General features: G+C 47.2%; 1 protein-coding gene and 1 long non-coding RNA gene across 3 annotated transcripts in view; one reads left to right on the top strand and one right to left on the bottom strand.

Moving 5' to 3' along the window:
* The window catches only part of BLM (BLM RecQ like helicase), a 451,097-nt gene that overhangs the window by 176,188 nt on the left and 259,925 nt on the right, over nt 1-14,984 (bottom strand). For both annotated transcript variants that reach the window (XM_086957898.1, XM_086957899.1), the window contains exons 11-12: nt 13,783-13,931; nt 13,100-13,206 (exon numbers count right to left, since the gene is read on the bottom strand). In XM_086957898.1, the coding sequence (XP_086814024.1) occupies nt 13,100-13,206; nt 13,783-13,931 (256 nt within the window). The remainder of the gene's footprint in view (nt 1-13,099; nt 13,207-13,782; nt 13,932-14,984) is intronic.
* The window catches only part of LOC147733328 (uncharacterized), a 106,667-nt gene that overhangs the window by 37,463 nt on the left and 54,220 nt on the right, over nt 1-14,984 (top strand). The gene's annotated exons all lie outside the window — the stretch shown is intronic.

Genomic DNA, 14,984 nt, shown 5'->3' with positions numbered 1-14,984 from the left:
GCTCTTACTTTCATTATATTATTACGCTTGGTTGGTGACTTCATAGGAAATCCACAATAATATGAAATAGGTACAGGAACAAATTGCAGGTCACTGCTCTAAGAAAGTCATTCTATGGGAAGAGTTAAATGCACACAGGCACAAATTAATTGGTTGGTCTATGGCTTTGAATAATGTATTGAGAAAGTTAAAGTCATCTTGGACATTGGGTAAGTCTTAAAATTGTTTTAAAATAAAAAAATTTTAAATAAAGTGGTGGAATTGGGATCTATGCAGTACTCCCGCACCCTTACTAGTAAGATTATATTAAGCCTAGTTGGGGGTTTCTATTGTGAACTAGGTAGCAAAACCTACCTTGCTCTTACAGTGTAAGAAAAAACACCAAAATTGATGATCTGCTAATAAGATGTTGGCCTGGTAGGTTTCTGCAATGGAGGCTAGTGTTTGTAAAACGAGGCAGCTTCTATAACTGCATAGAGTGAAATACTAAATCTATGAAATTGCTCTATTTTATTGGTCTGTGTTCGGCACAGACTTGCAAATGAACATCGTTCTAAAGCTATCACTTCACAGACGTGGTATAAAAACATGCTTAGAGGCCACCTAGGAATGTTAAATGATGAGGACAGGCTCATTGTTGGCATAAAAAACTGGATTAGGTCTCTTGTCACTTAACTGTCCTCCAAATAGCAAAATATTCTATCCAGACAACTTTGTTTATACACTTAATTGTCCACAAAAATTTTCTCGATTTTCTGTTTACACATTCGGACATTCTATCTCTCACAGCAATCTTCGCTCCAATGACAAAATGCTTATGCAGGTGCCATTGGTCTTTCTGCATTTTACACCAAGGTTGGTGGAATCTCATGCAGGATGATTAGTTGATGGCTAAAGTTCAGATGCAGCCATTATAGGTTTGCCTAATAATAATTTGGTAATAGTTTGATGGCCTTTTAGAAAAATAGTGCAATAATTGTCCGCAGAGAAAGGTATCAATCTTACATTTGTTCCCATCTCCAGATGGAAAACTATCACTAATCACTATTATTAATAAACATATTTAGGAGCCATACTTACAAAGGCAATAGTACATGGTGTGCACTGCTGGCCCAGTATTGTTAAAGATGTGGAATGGAGGGTGAGCGAATGTATAGAATCACACTATTGTGACAAAAATGACGAAACAACCCTCAATATCAGTACACGAGAAACCATGGATTGAATTAGCCGGTGAAGTCTTGGGATCCTACCATATCTAACTTATTGCCTTTGCAGCCTTTCACAAAATGGGCAGATATAAAAGTTGTTGCTGAGCTTGATACAGAAGCGTTAATTGATTTTCTAACGAACGTGCTAGTGAAAGAAGAGTTTGTGTTGTTTTTTTCCCTCTTTTTTAGACTTCCTCTATACAGTCTGTTGGTGTCATGGCTCCAGGTGTGTCAAAAGCCACCAAAGATGGTGTGGTTTTCTGCAAGATGAGCAGGAAAGGTAACCATAATGGCTTTGTAAATAATGCAGATGGTTTTGAAGGTGGTGCTGGCAGGTAATGTGAGATAATGGATTTCCATGAAGATGGGCATGCTGTGATCATATTTCTTCGGGCCTTGGGTCAGACGTGCTTTGGTGGCAGGAAGGTACCACCATCCTAAAACAAGATTACGAGGGCTTGAACAGCAGGTCTGAAGTTGGCTTCTGAAAGAAATGGTTTCACTTTCTCTAGAAGAGAGAGCTGATACCAGACTGTTCTTGTTTTTTTGGCAATGTGTTCCTTAAGGTGAAGTTGGTTTCCATAGTAAATCCAAGTAACGTTTGGGGTTCCAAGCCATCAAGGCATGTCATTGAGCAGAGTAAGTTCTTTTTCTTGTTTTTTAGTCTTAGCAAATAACAGGAATTATGTTTTGGTTGGGCTAAGCTTCAGGCAGGAGCTGGACATCAAGGTCTGGATGAAGTGGAGGCAGTGTTTAAGTCATTGAATGTCTGAAGCACAGGAGATTTTCAAGTGGAATTGCACATCATCAGCATAATAGTAAATCCTGATGCTGCTATTTGGCAGTAGAGAGTCAAGAAGCTGCATGTAGTGGTTGTAGACGCAGGAGGTGCATTTGTGAATAAACTGGTGTCAGTTGGAAAGGCAGGGGGAGAACTAGTGAAGGACATTGCCAGTAAATTCCATTCAAGACTCCAGTGTGTGTATGAGGGTGGGATAGTCAAATGTGTCAAGGGAAGCTGAGATGTCCAGTAATATCTGGAGGAAGGGTCATCTTTGCGAAGTAAGTCATTGTCTAAGATGTGTAAAGTAGCAGTCTCCGTGACGTTGCCTGATTTGGAACCCACAAGGAAAAGGTCGATGGAATATTTTGTAGTGTAGTTCCTATATTCCCAATAGGCTATGCGCATTGCAGTAATATACACTATAGATTTGACATAGGACTGAGGTCAGTATGTCTCTATTGAGTATACTAAACTTAATAGTGTGTGTGCCAGCTAACTCAGAGGTCACAAGAAACTTTCTCGAATGAACAAGAAGAGATTCGTTTTTGACAACTACATAAACATGACAACTTTGTTTCCCTAGAATCGAAAAGTATCTTCAGAGTCGTGGAAACAATAGATAACTAGTTCACTCAGCCAATCGTGCATGCTTTGTTTCTACAGAGTTGCATAGAAATAGAGAGACAGGCGTTTCAATTAAAAAGGGTTTTATTGAGGGGGACTAGCAGCCAGAGGAAATGGTCGCTGGCTGAAGCGGCTCCCGGCCCTCGCCTGAGAATCCGCCCCAATAATCCGCTATCCTGAACGGGGGACCCCTCTACAAACGGGAGGTCCCCAAGAGTAACTGGTGAGGCACACAATGGACCCGGAGCTAGCTGGGTGGACGAGGCCAGTGGGGGGAACGAGGCGGATGAGGTGCATCCCCAGTCACACACAAGATGGCGCCCGCTACAGAGCTTCGGCCCTGAAGTAACCTGAGCGCCGCTACCGGAGAAGAGCCTGAACCAGAGCTGCCTGCCACACTACCAGAGACCCAGGTGAGGCGTACTGGGACAGCGGAGTGCGGCTGCCCACAGCCCCGGGGAGATATCTACACAATACCCCGGCTTCTAGGCCGAAGGCCCCGCGACCGGATCACTCCGCCCGTAGACTTTGGGGGCGCTCCCTTTTTCCCCTCGGCCTCCCCGGCGGCCCTCCGAAGCTCGGCAGAGGTCGGTGACTAGAGTGAGAAGCCAGTACCGGATCCCGGGGAAGCGGGCCGGCGGCACCCCACCTGAACTGTGCTCAGAGTCTCAGCTTGGCCCTCACACTCCACAGACAGCTCCTGCACTGCTGCGAGGAACGGAGCTCTGCTAGGGCATTTGGTGGTGTTGGCCCTCTTAATAGCGCTCCAGATCCGGAGCAAGGGGTGACTATTGACCCCCATCCCCCTGACCTACAGACCCTGGACATTGACGGCCTGTGCCCTGGCTGGGCCCACGAGGACATACATTGTTGCGGACGGCCTGCTGCACCGGGACAGGGGCCCACAGTGAGGGTTTCATTGCGAGCTGGGACTACGGACACAGGCTGCACGGCGAGCTTAGGCTCTAGCAGGACTTAGCGACGGCCCCTGGGAGCGCACATTTCCTCTTTGTGACTCCCCGAGCTTGACCAGATCGACAGGCCGCAGTGACCGCTACCGGAGTTGCGATCCCTCTCCCACAGATTGCCAAGTTTGTACCCTCTGCTACGGTGGGCCAATACCGCGACTCCACATGGGGTCACACAGGGGGGCCAAACAGTCGAATCAGAGGCAAAGTAATAAGTTCTCCTGGGGCCCTAAAGTGGACAACAAGGCTGGGGCTTCTTCCGGGGACCCACCCCCCACGCCAGGAGGGAAATCTCTCACCCTAGAAGACGTCATGGAGGCGATAGCGGGGGTCAGGTCCTCCTTGGAAACCCGAATTGATTCAGTCAACATAGAGGTGACCCTACTGAGAGCAGACCTTCGAAAAATGGACTCAAAAGTCAAAGATGTAGAGGATGACACCTCTACCCTCCAGCAACAAGTGGCCCAGCTTCAAAAACAACAGAAGCAAATGGGTGTCCTTCTGGATGACTATAAAGGAAGGGCGCGACGGAACAACATCCGTATCCTAGGTGTGCCAGAAAGAATGGAACTGCCAGCTGCTGACCTGTTTGTTGAAGACCTAGTCATGAAGCACCTCCAGCCCAAGAACCTCTCCAATTACTTCTCAATTGAACGGGCACACAGGGTCCCAGGAGGGAAGCCGAAACCGGGGGCCCCACCTCGCCACATCATCGCGAGGGTCTTCAACTTTAGAGATCGAGATACCATCCTCCAGAAGGCTCGCTCAAGTCCACCTCTACTATTGGAGAACACCCGCATCACACTGTTCATGGACTTTACAGTGAAGGTGCAGGCACAGAGACGCAGCTTCCTAGAAGTTAAGAAAGCCCTCCGAGACAAAAGCATCAAGTACTCTATGCTCTTCCCGGCGAAGCTGCGAGTTGAAATGGACGGTAAAGCTTGGTTCTTTCTGACGCCAGATGAAGTGTGGGATTGGCTGGAGGGTAGGCGAAAAGTCGGGAGATCGCCGAAGAAGCGCAACTTCCCTGAGGAAAACCAACGGAGCGAAGATCGGCCAGAGAGTCAGGAACTTTTCACTTGTACTAACGAAGATGAGGAATGAAAACTCTCCACCACGAGTGGTTTACCATGAGTCATAACTTGGAGCTCGCCGGTCTAGTCAGCGCCCCTCGTGCCAATGCCGTGGTGTGAGACGAGTTGCGGCTTGATTAGTATCTCTTCCTCCAACAGGCTCTTTCGATGGACCGGACAGAGCTGAGAAAGTGAACCAAAGGATTCCTTTTGTAAAATGTTGATGTGCACTGAAATTAGTTTTTCTGATCTCACCGTATCAGGTATAAGTCTCCTTGAATCGCGCGAGAAGCCTCAACGGCTCACCAGGTAGCACTGCAATGGTTGGGTGGGCGACAGGCACTCTGCCTAGTTGGGGTGAGGATAGTTTTAAATCCGCGGGCAGGGAAGCAGGGAGGGGGGATGGGGCGGGGCGTGGAGGGGAACTTGTACGTTTTGTTTGGGGTAGAGGATGGGGGTTGGGATGGGGGTTATGGGAATGTTTTGTTGTTGTATTGATGCTTTTTTGGGTTTTCAGCGGAATCCTATTTAGTCGTGATGTTCTGCCCACTCATGGTTCCTTACTGACAGATTGGCACCTCGGTTGGCCTCTGATTCCCCTAGGATCGGAGGTCCTCGTAGTCATACGCCACGATGTACCCCCAGGTCTTGCCGTCACAGGAGGTCCCCCTCCAGTCATCCTTCCTATCAGCTCCACCAATTCCGCCGACATGACACAGCTTCTCTCTATAACCCTAAATATCCTATCCTGGAATGTCAATGGTCTGGGTCACAAAATTAAGAGGAGCGTGGTCCTCCAATTTCTTCGGCGCCACTCCCCTGACATTGTTTTGCTACAAGAAACGCACCTGGTGGGCAACACCTGTCAGGCGCTCCAAAGAGGAGGGTACAAATTACTAGTCCACACAGGGTTCTCTTCTGGATCCCGCGGCACCGGGATTCTGGTCAGAAAGACTCTTGCACTTACTCACTCTCGGACTTGGGCTGACCCCCTGGGCCGTTTTGCGTTGGTTGAGGCCGCATGGGAGGGACGCCCCCTAAACATTATCTCAGCATATCTTCCGCCGACTTTGGTCCGAGACTCCCTTAAGGAGCTGGGCGCTAAATTGTTAGGCCTTTCCCAGGGTACACTCCTGATAGGAGGTGATTTTAATGTAACGATGTGTGATGACATTGACCGCAGGCCCAAGCGAGGTTCCCATCGTCATGGCTCGGACTTGGCAGACTTTGCACACGCCATGGGGCTGGAAGACATATGGCGCCTTCACTATCCAGACACACCGTACTTCACACACTATTCTAATGCACACAACAGTAGGTCTCGCATTGATTATTTATTTTGCCCCACCGCGGATGTCGGTTGCTTTGTTCGCCCGAGGGGCCTTCCCCGGGGCATCTCCGATCATTCACCACTTAGTGTGGACCTCACCTATAATCGCCAGTTTGCGTGGGGCCCCATTGTTATTAGTCTCTGGCTGATTCAGATCCCAGATATCAGGGAAGCGTTGCAAGAACAAACTGAACTCTATTTCGCTGAAAACGTTGGGTCTGTAGACTCGACAGTCACACTCTGGGAAGCTTACTTGGCGGTGATAAAATGAGAGGCACTGGCCCTTAAGATGGGATATCTGTGGAAACATGACAAGCAGATCCTTCAGGCTGAATCTGACCTCAACCATCTTGAGGCGTCCCACAACGCAACTCCGTCAGATGCTACTGCTGCTAGGCTCCGTGCCCAGCAGCTGGCCTATAAAGCCTTGTCACAGGAGAAAGCGCAAGCGCGGCTGCTTCATACGCGCCATCGGGTTTACGAACTTGGGGACAGCGAGGGTAAGATGCTTGCCTGGCTGGAACGTCGTGACCAAGGGTCCAGATGGGTGTCATCCATAATCAAGCCAGATGGCTCCACAGTAGTGGACCCACTGGACATAGCAGAGGACTTTGCCGACCATTTGGAATGTGTCTATACGGCTGGCGACGGCTACACGTCTGACGAGTCCAGACAACTGCTGGACGAGATGCTGCGGTGCGGTGCTGTTTGCCGTTAACTCTGGCAAGGCTATGGGCCCGACGGGGTCCCTGTTGAATTTCTGAAGAGCATGGTCCCTGAAATTATCCCTCATCTTCAGAATATGTTAACAAAAAGTCGAGAGGTCGGGATCCTTCCGCTTGCTCAAAGGCTGGCCTCCATAGTGGTTCTACTTGAGCCCACTAAACCACCCACTGACTGCAGCTCTTACCAGCCTATCTCCTTGATTAGTGCTGAGGCTAAGGTCCTGGCTAAACTTTAAGCGCATCGCCTTCTCCTAGTGCTCCCCTCCCTAATACATGATGACCAATCTGGGTTTCTTCCGGGTCGCCAACACAGCATTGAATCTTCGGAGGGTATATAATGTAATGAGTCGCCGATCCATTCTGCAACAAGATGCGGCCATTTTGTCCCTCGATGGCGTTCGACTCGATCGAATGGCCTTATCTGTTCGAGGTTCTCCGTCGCTTTGGCTTCGGGCCTCAGTTCATTAGTTGGGTGCGACTCCTTTATACGGACCTCTGGGGTCAAGTCCGAGTTAACAATCACACAGCTCGGAGATTTCAACTTCATCGGGGTACCAGACAGGGCTGCCCCCTGTCCCCACTGTTGTTTGCCCTTACCCTAGAACCCCTGGCTCATTGGGTCCGCACAGACGTCTCTATTAGAGGCCTGCACTGGAACGAGGACGTTACGGATAAAATCTCCCTCTATGCCGACGACATCCTAATATACGTGTCATCTCCCCGATCCTCTATTAATAGCCTATTTCATGTTCTTTACAATTTCGGAAAGTACTCAGGATATTCTATAAATTGGACTAAATCGGTGCTGTATATGTTACATGGCCCCCCGCCCCGTCTGCCCAGAGGGTTTTCCATTGCAATAGCCACTGAGGGTTTTATGTATCTTGGCATTTTTATTACACCCGATTCCAAAGTGTTTTACGATCGCAACTTGTTGGGCCCCCTGCGTAGGCTCCGCAGTGATGTTGCCCTCTGGCGCTCACTCCCACTGTCACTCCCGGGCAGGGCGGCGTTGTTTAAGATGCTGGCGCTCCCGCGCTTCTTATATGTCCTGCAGAATTGCCCTTTCTTGATTTCCAGATTCATACTTCCGGACAGTGGAGAGCGAGCTCCGACTTTTGTTATGGAACGGGGGTGCCGCCCGGATTGCCCTCTGTAAACTTTTTCAGCGTTGCCCTGCCTAACCTCCGCCTCTATTATTGGGCTTCGCAGTTGGTGGCTGTAAACCATTGGATACACGGCTTGCCCTTGAACCCACCTGCTAGAGCTAGGTATGTGGGACCGATGGCACACACAGTAGCTATTTGGCACAGGGCTAATAGATGTTTGGGGTGGCCGAATAGGCTCACTATGGCAACGCCTCTGTGGTCTGCGCAGAGTTTGGGCTCCCTTTGCTTCCTTCGGGGCTTTGATAGATGGGACAGGATTGGGATTTCGGAGATAGGGGACCTTGTTCATAAGGGTAAACTGCTGACCTTTAGTGACCTCCAGACTAAATATGCCCTTGCGCCCACTGAATTCTTCCGTTATTTGCAAATTACACACGCTATTCTATCGGCTGTCCCAGATCTTGCCACCTTGCCTGAGACCTCTCCTCTGGAGGACAGGCTACTATCAGAACCTCTCCCCGAGAAGGCCATCTCCCTTACCTATCGCAAGCTATGTAATAATCTCCCTGATCCCTTCCAATCACTGCGGACCAAATGGGAGGCTGACTTGGGTCCCTTAGATGAAGAGGACTGGCGCTCAGCCTTAATGTCCCCTAGGGAATCGGCTATCTGCCATAGGTTTAGGTTGATCCAATTGAAAGTGTTGCATAGAGCGTATATGTCTGCCCTTACCCTGGCCAGAATTGGGAGGCGCCCTGATACACTGTGTTTGCGTGGTTGTGGTCTCCCTGGTACCTTCTACCACATCTTCTTGGACTGCCCAGTGGTGCAACAATTTGGAGCGGAGCACTTCGGAAAATGAGTAGCTCCCTGGGTAAGCCACTCTCGCCAATGCCAAGGGAATGTGTCCTCAACATGTGGGGGGCCAATGACCTGAATGATCATGAGCTGCAGTGGTCGGCGTTAGGTTTTCTGCTGATAAAGCGTTCTATAGCAATTAAGTTTGAGTCGCCGGACAAGCTATTGGTGGTGAGCTGGGTGGCTGAAATGGATAAATGTATGATCGCTGAAAAGACAGTCTACAAGATTCGAGGATGCCCAAAAACGTGGGACAAGAAATGGGGGCACTGGAATGCATATCAGGGGGCAATATGGGACTCTCCCACAGCTGAACTGGCTATGTCCTGTGTCGGAACTACGGGAAGACCTGTACGGTAAAAAGTGATTTGTTGATCTGTGTATAACTTTATGTATACTGCAGTGCTCGTGACTGCTTTCTGACTCCGCTTTCTTTGTTTCAATCAACTTTTCAGTTAAAACAAAAATGAAAACAGGCCGCTAGCGTATCCTTGGAGGAATTGGTGGTTCTGTGAATGCCTTATACTGCTACGCTGCCGGACCCCGGGGTTGTCGGCTAAAGGGCTGTGTTGATCGGAAACTGATGTGATTACTGCTGCCAGCCCCTGGGTTGTAGGCTTGGGGCTATTTTACAGAACTGTGTAATAAAGGTCTTTGAAAAAAAAGGGGGGTTTTATTGAACAGTCTTATTTCTCATGAACTGCTACAATCGTTAGAATGCAAAGTATAATGCGTACAGCGAGAACAGGAATATAAAATAATACTGTAATAGCATTGTCTGTTGCTATGACATGTAAAAATACATACATAAATAACACAGGCTAAACTACTCAACTGGTGCTTCCAAAATACTCCTACCCCAATGTACCTAACCTAGGTCTAGTACCAGGGAAGAAGTAGGTGTTTGTCTTTTAGCATAGGTTTAGTTTTGCCAAGAATTGCCAAAGGTTTCTCCAGGTTCTAATCAGCTCCATACCTTAGAAAGAGAGAGGTTGGCATCACTTTCACAGGACACCATTTCCCAACACCCCGCAAGTTTAGTCAGAAACACTGGAGCTGGATTCTCGGCAGGAGGATGACAGCTTCCGGTCAGTGCGTCAGCTGGAGAGTTGGTTTCCTTCGGTACTTGCTGTAGCGAGCTGCGTCGTGCAATTAGGTAGACGAACTACACCGAACCACACCATGCTTTGCTATAGCAAGTGAAGGAATATTTATACCTTGAAGGAGTTTAGGAATGCTAGTATTGACGTAAAAGTCGGGCATATGAACGTCATGGATGCACCCCTAAGGAATAGTTGTTCATGCATAATGAGTTTCTTGAAGAAATCAATATCCAGGCTAGGGGACGTCCCTTCAGCTTAAGAGTCTGGTTTTCCAAGAAATCGTTTTGACGTAGATGAATGGATGGAAGTAGCCATGTCTGTATTTGGGTAGCCTGGGCTATGCCTAAATAATGAATGAAAATAATGAATGAATGAAATGAAAATACATTTATACAGCGCGATTGCTGCCCTGGGGCGTCCAAGCGCTAGGGAACCAGAAGAGGGGGTGTAATGAGGCTGACAGAGACTGGGAGGAAGATGGGGGGCTGAGATGATTACGGGGATTTGAATAGATGGGTTTTAAGTTGCTTGCGGAAGGAGGCAAGGTTAGGGTTAGATCTCAGGTGAGGGGGAAGGGTGTTCCAGATTTTTGAGGCGTTGAGGGTGAACATTCTTCCACCTGCTCTAGATCTCTTGATTCTGGGGACTGTTGCCATGAAAGCCTGGCTGGAACGTAGTTCACGGCCTGGGTGGTATTGGCTGACTAGGCTGCGCAAGAGTTTTGGGCCCGAGTCCCAGAAGGCCTGATGGGCAATGCACATTGCCTTGAAGGTGACTCTTTTTCGTACTGGCAGCCAGTGAAGGCTGGTCAGTGCCTCTCTGACTGGGGTTCTTCGTGGAATTTGCAGTAGGGTGCGGGCCGCACAGTTCTGCACCAGTTGCAACCTATTTAATGAGTACTCTGGGGCTCCCAAATAAAGGACGTTGTTTGAGTCCAGGCGTGATTGTATTATGCCCTGAATAGCTGTTTGTTTGGCCTCCATTGGGAGCAGGGGTAGGACCTTCTTCAATGTCCGAAGGAGTCCAAAGCAGGTGGCGGAGAGCTTTGTGGCCTGGGTGTTAAAAGTGAGGTTCTTGTCCAGCCACACCCCTAGGCATTTGATGTTATCTTTCGGAGCCGGGGGGGGGGGGGGGGGGGGGGGCCTAGACAGGTGGGCCATAATGACTTGAAGAGGGTCGGGTCGGCCGGGCCTAGCAGCATGAGCTCCGTTTTGTCCCCATTCAGCATCAGTGAGGACAGCGTCATCCAGGACTTCACCTCCTCCAGGCATTTGGTTAGACCCCCCGATGGAGAATGTTGGGCTTCCTGCGCTAAGGAGACCACCAGCTGTGTGTCGTCCGCATAGGAAATGATCTTAACTCCATACGGACGAACTACCTCAGCCAGTGGCCTCATATAGATATTAAAAAGCGCAGGGCTTAAAGAGGAGCCCTGGGGGACTCCACACTTCATTGGTATGCTGGAGGAGACGGCTTGTCCGTCAAACACCTGGAATGACCTGTTGCTCAGGAAGGATTTTATCCAGAGCCAGGCCTTGTCCACAATGCCGACGTTTGCTATACGGTTCAGTAAGGTGTTATGACTGACCGTATCAAACGCCGCACTGAGATCAAGGAGGACCACTGCCACTGATCCTCCTTGATCGATGATTTTTCTGGACTCCTCGACGACCATAAGGAGGGCGGACTCTGTTCCATGCTTAGGCCTGAATCCTGTCTGTGTAGGGTCTAACAGCAGATTGCTTTCCAGGTAGTTGACCAATTGGAGATTGATGTATTTCTCCGCGATTTTACTGACCCAGGGGAGTAGTGAGATCGGGCGGTAGTTGGCAAAGTCCGAGGGGTCCAGATGAGGCTTTTTTATTAGTGCTCGAACCATTGCCTTTTTCCAGGCAGGAGGAACCGAGGCAGAGTCAATGGACGCATTCACTAGATTCTTGATGATGGGTAGAAACGTCTGGGATGCGAGTAACATTGTCTCTGGGGGGGCCGGGTCTGTTGGTGAGCCGGATTTGACTTTCCGAGCTATGGATTCGGCTGCTTCTAGGTCCATACAGGTGAAGCGGTCGAGTGTGGGGAGGGAGGCTAGATCTGGGTCTGATCCTCCGTTGTTGTTATGAGGTGACGTGGACGCAGTGCTGGTAGGGAAGGAAGAATATATTTTGTTCACTTTGGCCGAGAAGAATTCTGCCAGGTCGTTACATTGGTCGGTTGATTTCTCCTCGTGAGCACTGGAGGGGGGTGGTTTAATCAGGGACTGCAGAGTTTGGAAGATTTTCCTGGGTTTGGAGGTTGAGGTTAGGATTTTGTTCGAGAAGTATTCTGTTTGGGCAGTTTTTATCTGCTCTTTGTAGGTTTTTATTTCTTCCCGATATCGGGTTTTGTCTTCCGTAGCGTAGTTTGCGCGCCATTTTCTTTCTGCTTTTCGGCAGTGTCGCTTTTTATCTCTAAGGGCTTCAGTATACCATGGGGCTGTTTTATGGGGACGTTTAGCCGGAATCTAAATCGACATACAATTCATCTTGGCTAAGTTACTTTAAATAATCTATATTTATCATATACATTGTTCAACTATTCCATGCAGCTGTTATTCAGCTTAAGGTTTTCAGAAAATAAGTTGTGTTGTCCTGGTGTATTATTAATCTATTACATGTAGCAAATGCCTTTCTTAACCAATTTTACTTTTGTCACCTTATTATTTTTATATAATGCATTCACCATTACTGTACCCTGTTACCTAGGAATCTTTTATGTAATAAAAGGAGATATGACTTATGCTTTTCCAAGCATTCAGTGCTGGTAAATCGGTGGTTCTTAGCTTGTGGTACACAGACACCTGGGGGTCGCAACGCCTACTCAGGTGGTCCTCAACTACTTAGAATATTAAATTATATTAACTCAATAAAGTACATATAAATACACTGACATTTTTAAAACGTTATGTAAATGTGAAGGAATTTGAAGTTGGAGGCTAACATTTAAGTTTGTGTCCTAAGCTTGATTTGCGGAAGCAGCACAAGTACAGCAAACAGAATAGAGTATGGGCGGCCTCAACTAAAGCACCAACAAAAAGTAGAAGCATGCATTAGGAGCAAAAAGACACAGTGACATGATGGAGCCTAACATATCAAACGTTTTTAGAATTGAAAGTTCCAACCATCTCAATAAAATTTTCAAATGTTCTATTTTGTTTGTGAATAAAATTAAATATTTTATCATTTGTGTATATGAGCTGACCAACATGACACAAGTTACTCTTAGAGACTATTTAGTTTAATAGCCACCTGGATATAAGACATTATTTTAATACTTACTGGAGTAGTGTTTTTTGATCCACTCAACACAGTCCAAGGCTACCCTCTTTGGTCTTTTAGGCAAAACCTCATACTTTAAGTTATGTCTGTTGAAGCTCATTGTAAACCTAGAGAAAGAACACCAACATATGACCATTCTCATAAATTATTGTAATTTACAGCACCAATTCCATAGTAGGGTATGTAAATAAAAATGTTAGCAAATTGTAGAGGCACAATGGGCAGAAGTGAGAAGGGCTAGGGACTGCGGCAATCACATCTAATGTAACAATGGCCATGTCTGTGTACACTATTGAGGTCAACTATAGTGTGTAAATGTAAGGTACATCAGAAAATGAACATGGTGCTTTACTAAGCATAGATGTGAGTGACAAGCTTTGAAGACTCGTGGTTTGTCTTTGGATACATATCTCTTTGAGGTGAACAAAGAGAGAAATAGTTTTGAAAGGTGCTCTAGAATCAAGGGATGTCATCATGCTCTCTGTGTGCAACCAAGGAGATTACAAAATCTTAAGACAGAGTCACATGTGGAGGGAGGGAGTGGCACGTATTAAGATACATATGCACAGTAATCAGAGCTGATATAAGGTTATTGTTAGGGTCATGAGTATGCCCTTAAGCTTAAAACCTGTAGAACTGCAATTTAGAGATGTGTGGGATAGGGGCAGGGTCTGAGGACTTACACCTGAGGAGAACTCATCTTAAGTTGGTTGAGGATGTCCTTCTGCACTCTGGGGTTGGCCGTTGCAGTCAGGGCCATCAATGGCACGGAGGGGTACTGCTGACGAAGCATGTTGAGGCGCTTGTAATCCGGACGGAAGTCATGGCCCCACTGGTTCAAAAGAAAAGGAGGTTACCATTTAGTTCTATTTGTCCAAGAACTAAAGGCAAACACTGGCAAGTTAAGAGTCTGAAAGGAGTTGCTGCCATTCAATTAGGTGGACTGGGGAAGAATCTAAGCTAGAGACTAGGTTACAGAAAACAGCGAGGCAAATTAAGGTCGGACAAATTATCATTTCCTACCAGGCTAGACCTTTATACACAGAAGAATAGGACCCAACAAACCACTGAGCACTTGTTACCATCAATGGTCGTGGGCAATTGCCTGATTCACAAGCATCCAAAATATTACAGTGATCCAGGTCTGCATTTTATAAACAAATACCATGTGTTTAGGATCAGCACAAACTATGAAAATGGTTTCCATTTACATTTATGCTACATAAATTCTGTTTCTGAGGACATGCTTACAGTCAGGCATACACCTAACTACTAAACATAAGCTGAAAACTCTTGAGATAGATTATCCTTACTAATGAAGTGCCTGCACAGCCAGTTGGTATGCAACCATTCCTCCACCTGCAGCACACTACAGAATTAGAAACTGTTTCAGGTGGGAAAATAAAGCCTGAGAATTGGGGCTACTTACTGAGGGCTGTGGGAAAGGGGTGATTATTATTACCCTTGTAAACATTTCAGTGGAGAGCCACAGATCAACATTGTGGCCTACCCCCATTAGGAAATTTCCTGGATGCAGTGCGGTTTTTCCTCAAGGACAAAAACATTAGTGGCACCAAACAAACGTGTTTGCAAAGGGATAGCAAGCTGGGCACCTGCAACAGGATGGGGAAGCCTTTATGTGGGGAATAAACTGAGGGACAGACACTGGCATGAACATTGCATCTGTTAATGCCCCATGGCGACATGCCTTAGAAACTGATGCATTACAAGTAAAAAATGTATACAGGGAGCTATGCAACTATACAATCCAATGTAAACTTTATTTCGATCAATATGATCATAAAAGCATTTCACGTAAAATCCAGCATTTCATATAAGTTAAAAACAAGTAAAAAAAAGTATAAAACATCAAGTAATGATGTGA

This window comes from Lissotriton vulgaris, chromosome 2_1 (assembly GCF_964263255.1).
Source record: "Lissotriton vulgaris chromosome 2_1, aLisVul1.2, whole genome shotgun sequence".
In the NCBI taxonomy this organism is placed as follows: Eukaryota; Metazoa; Chordata; class Amphibia; order Caudata; family Salamandridae; genus Lissotriton; species Lissotriton vulgaris.
Note: the sequence above shows the minus strand (reverse complement) of the source record. Positions and strands in the feature narration are given on the sequence as shown.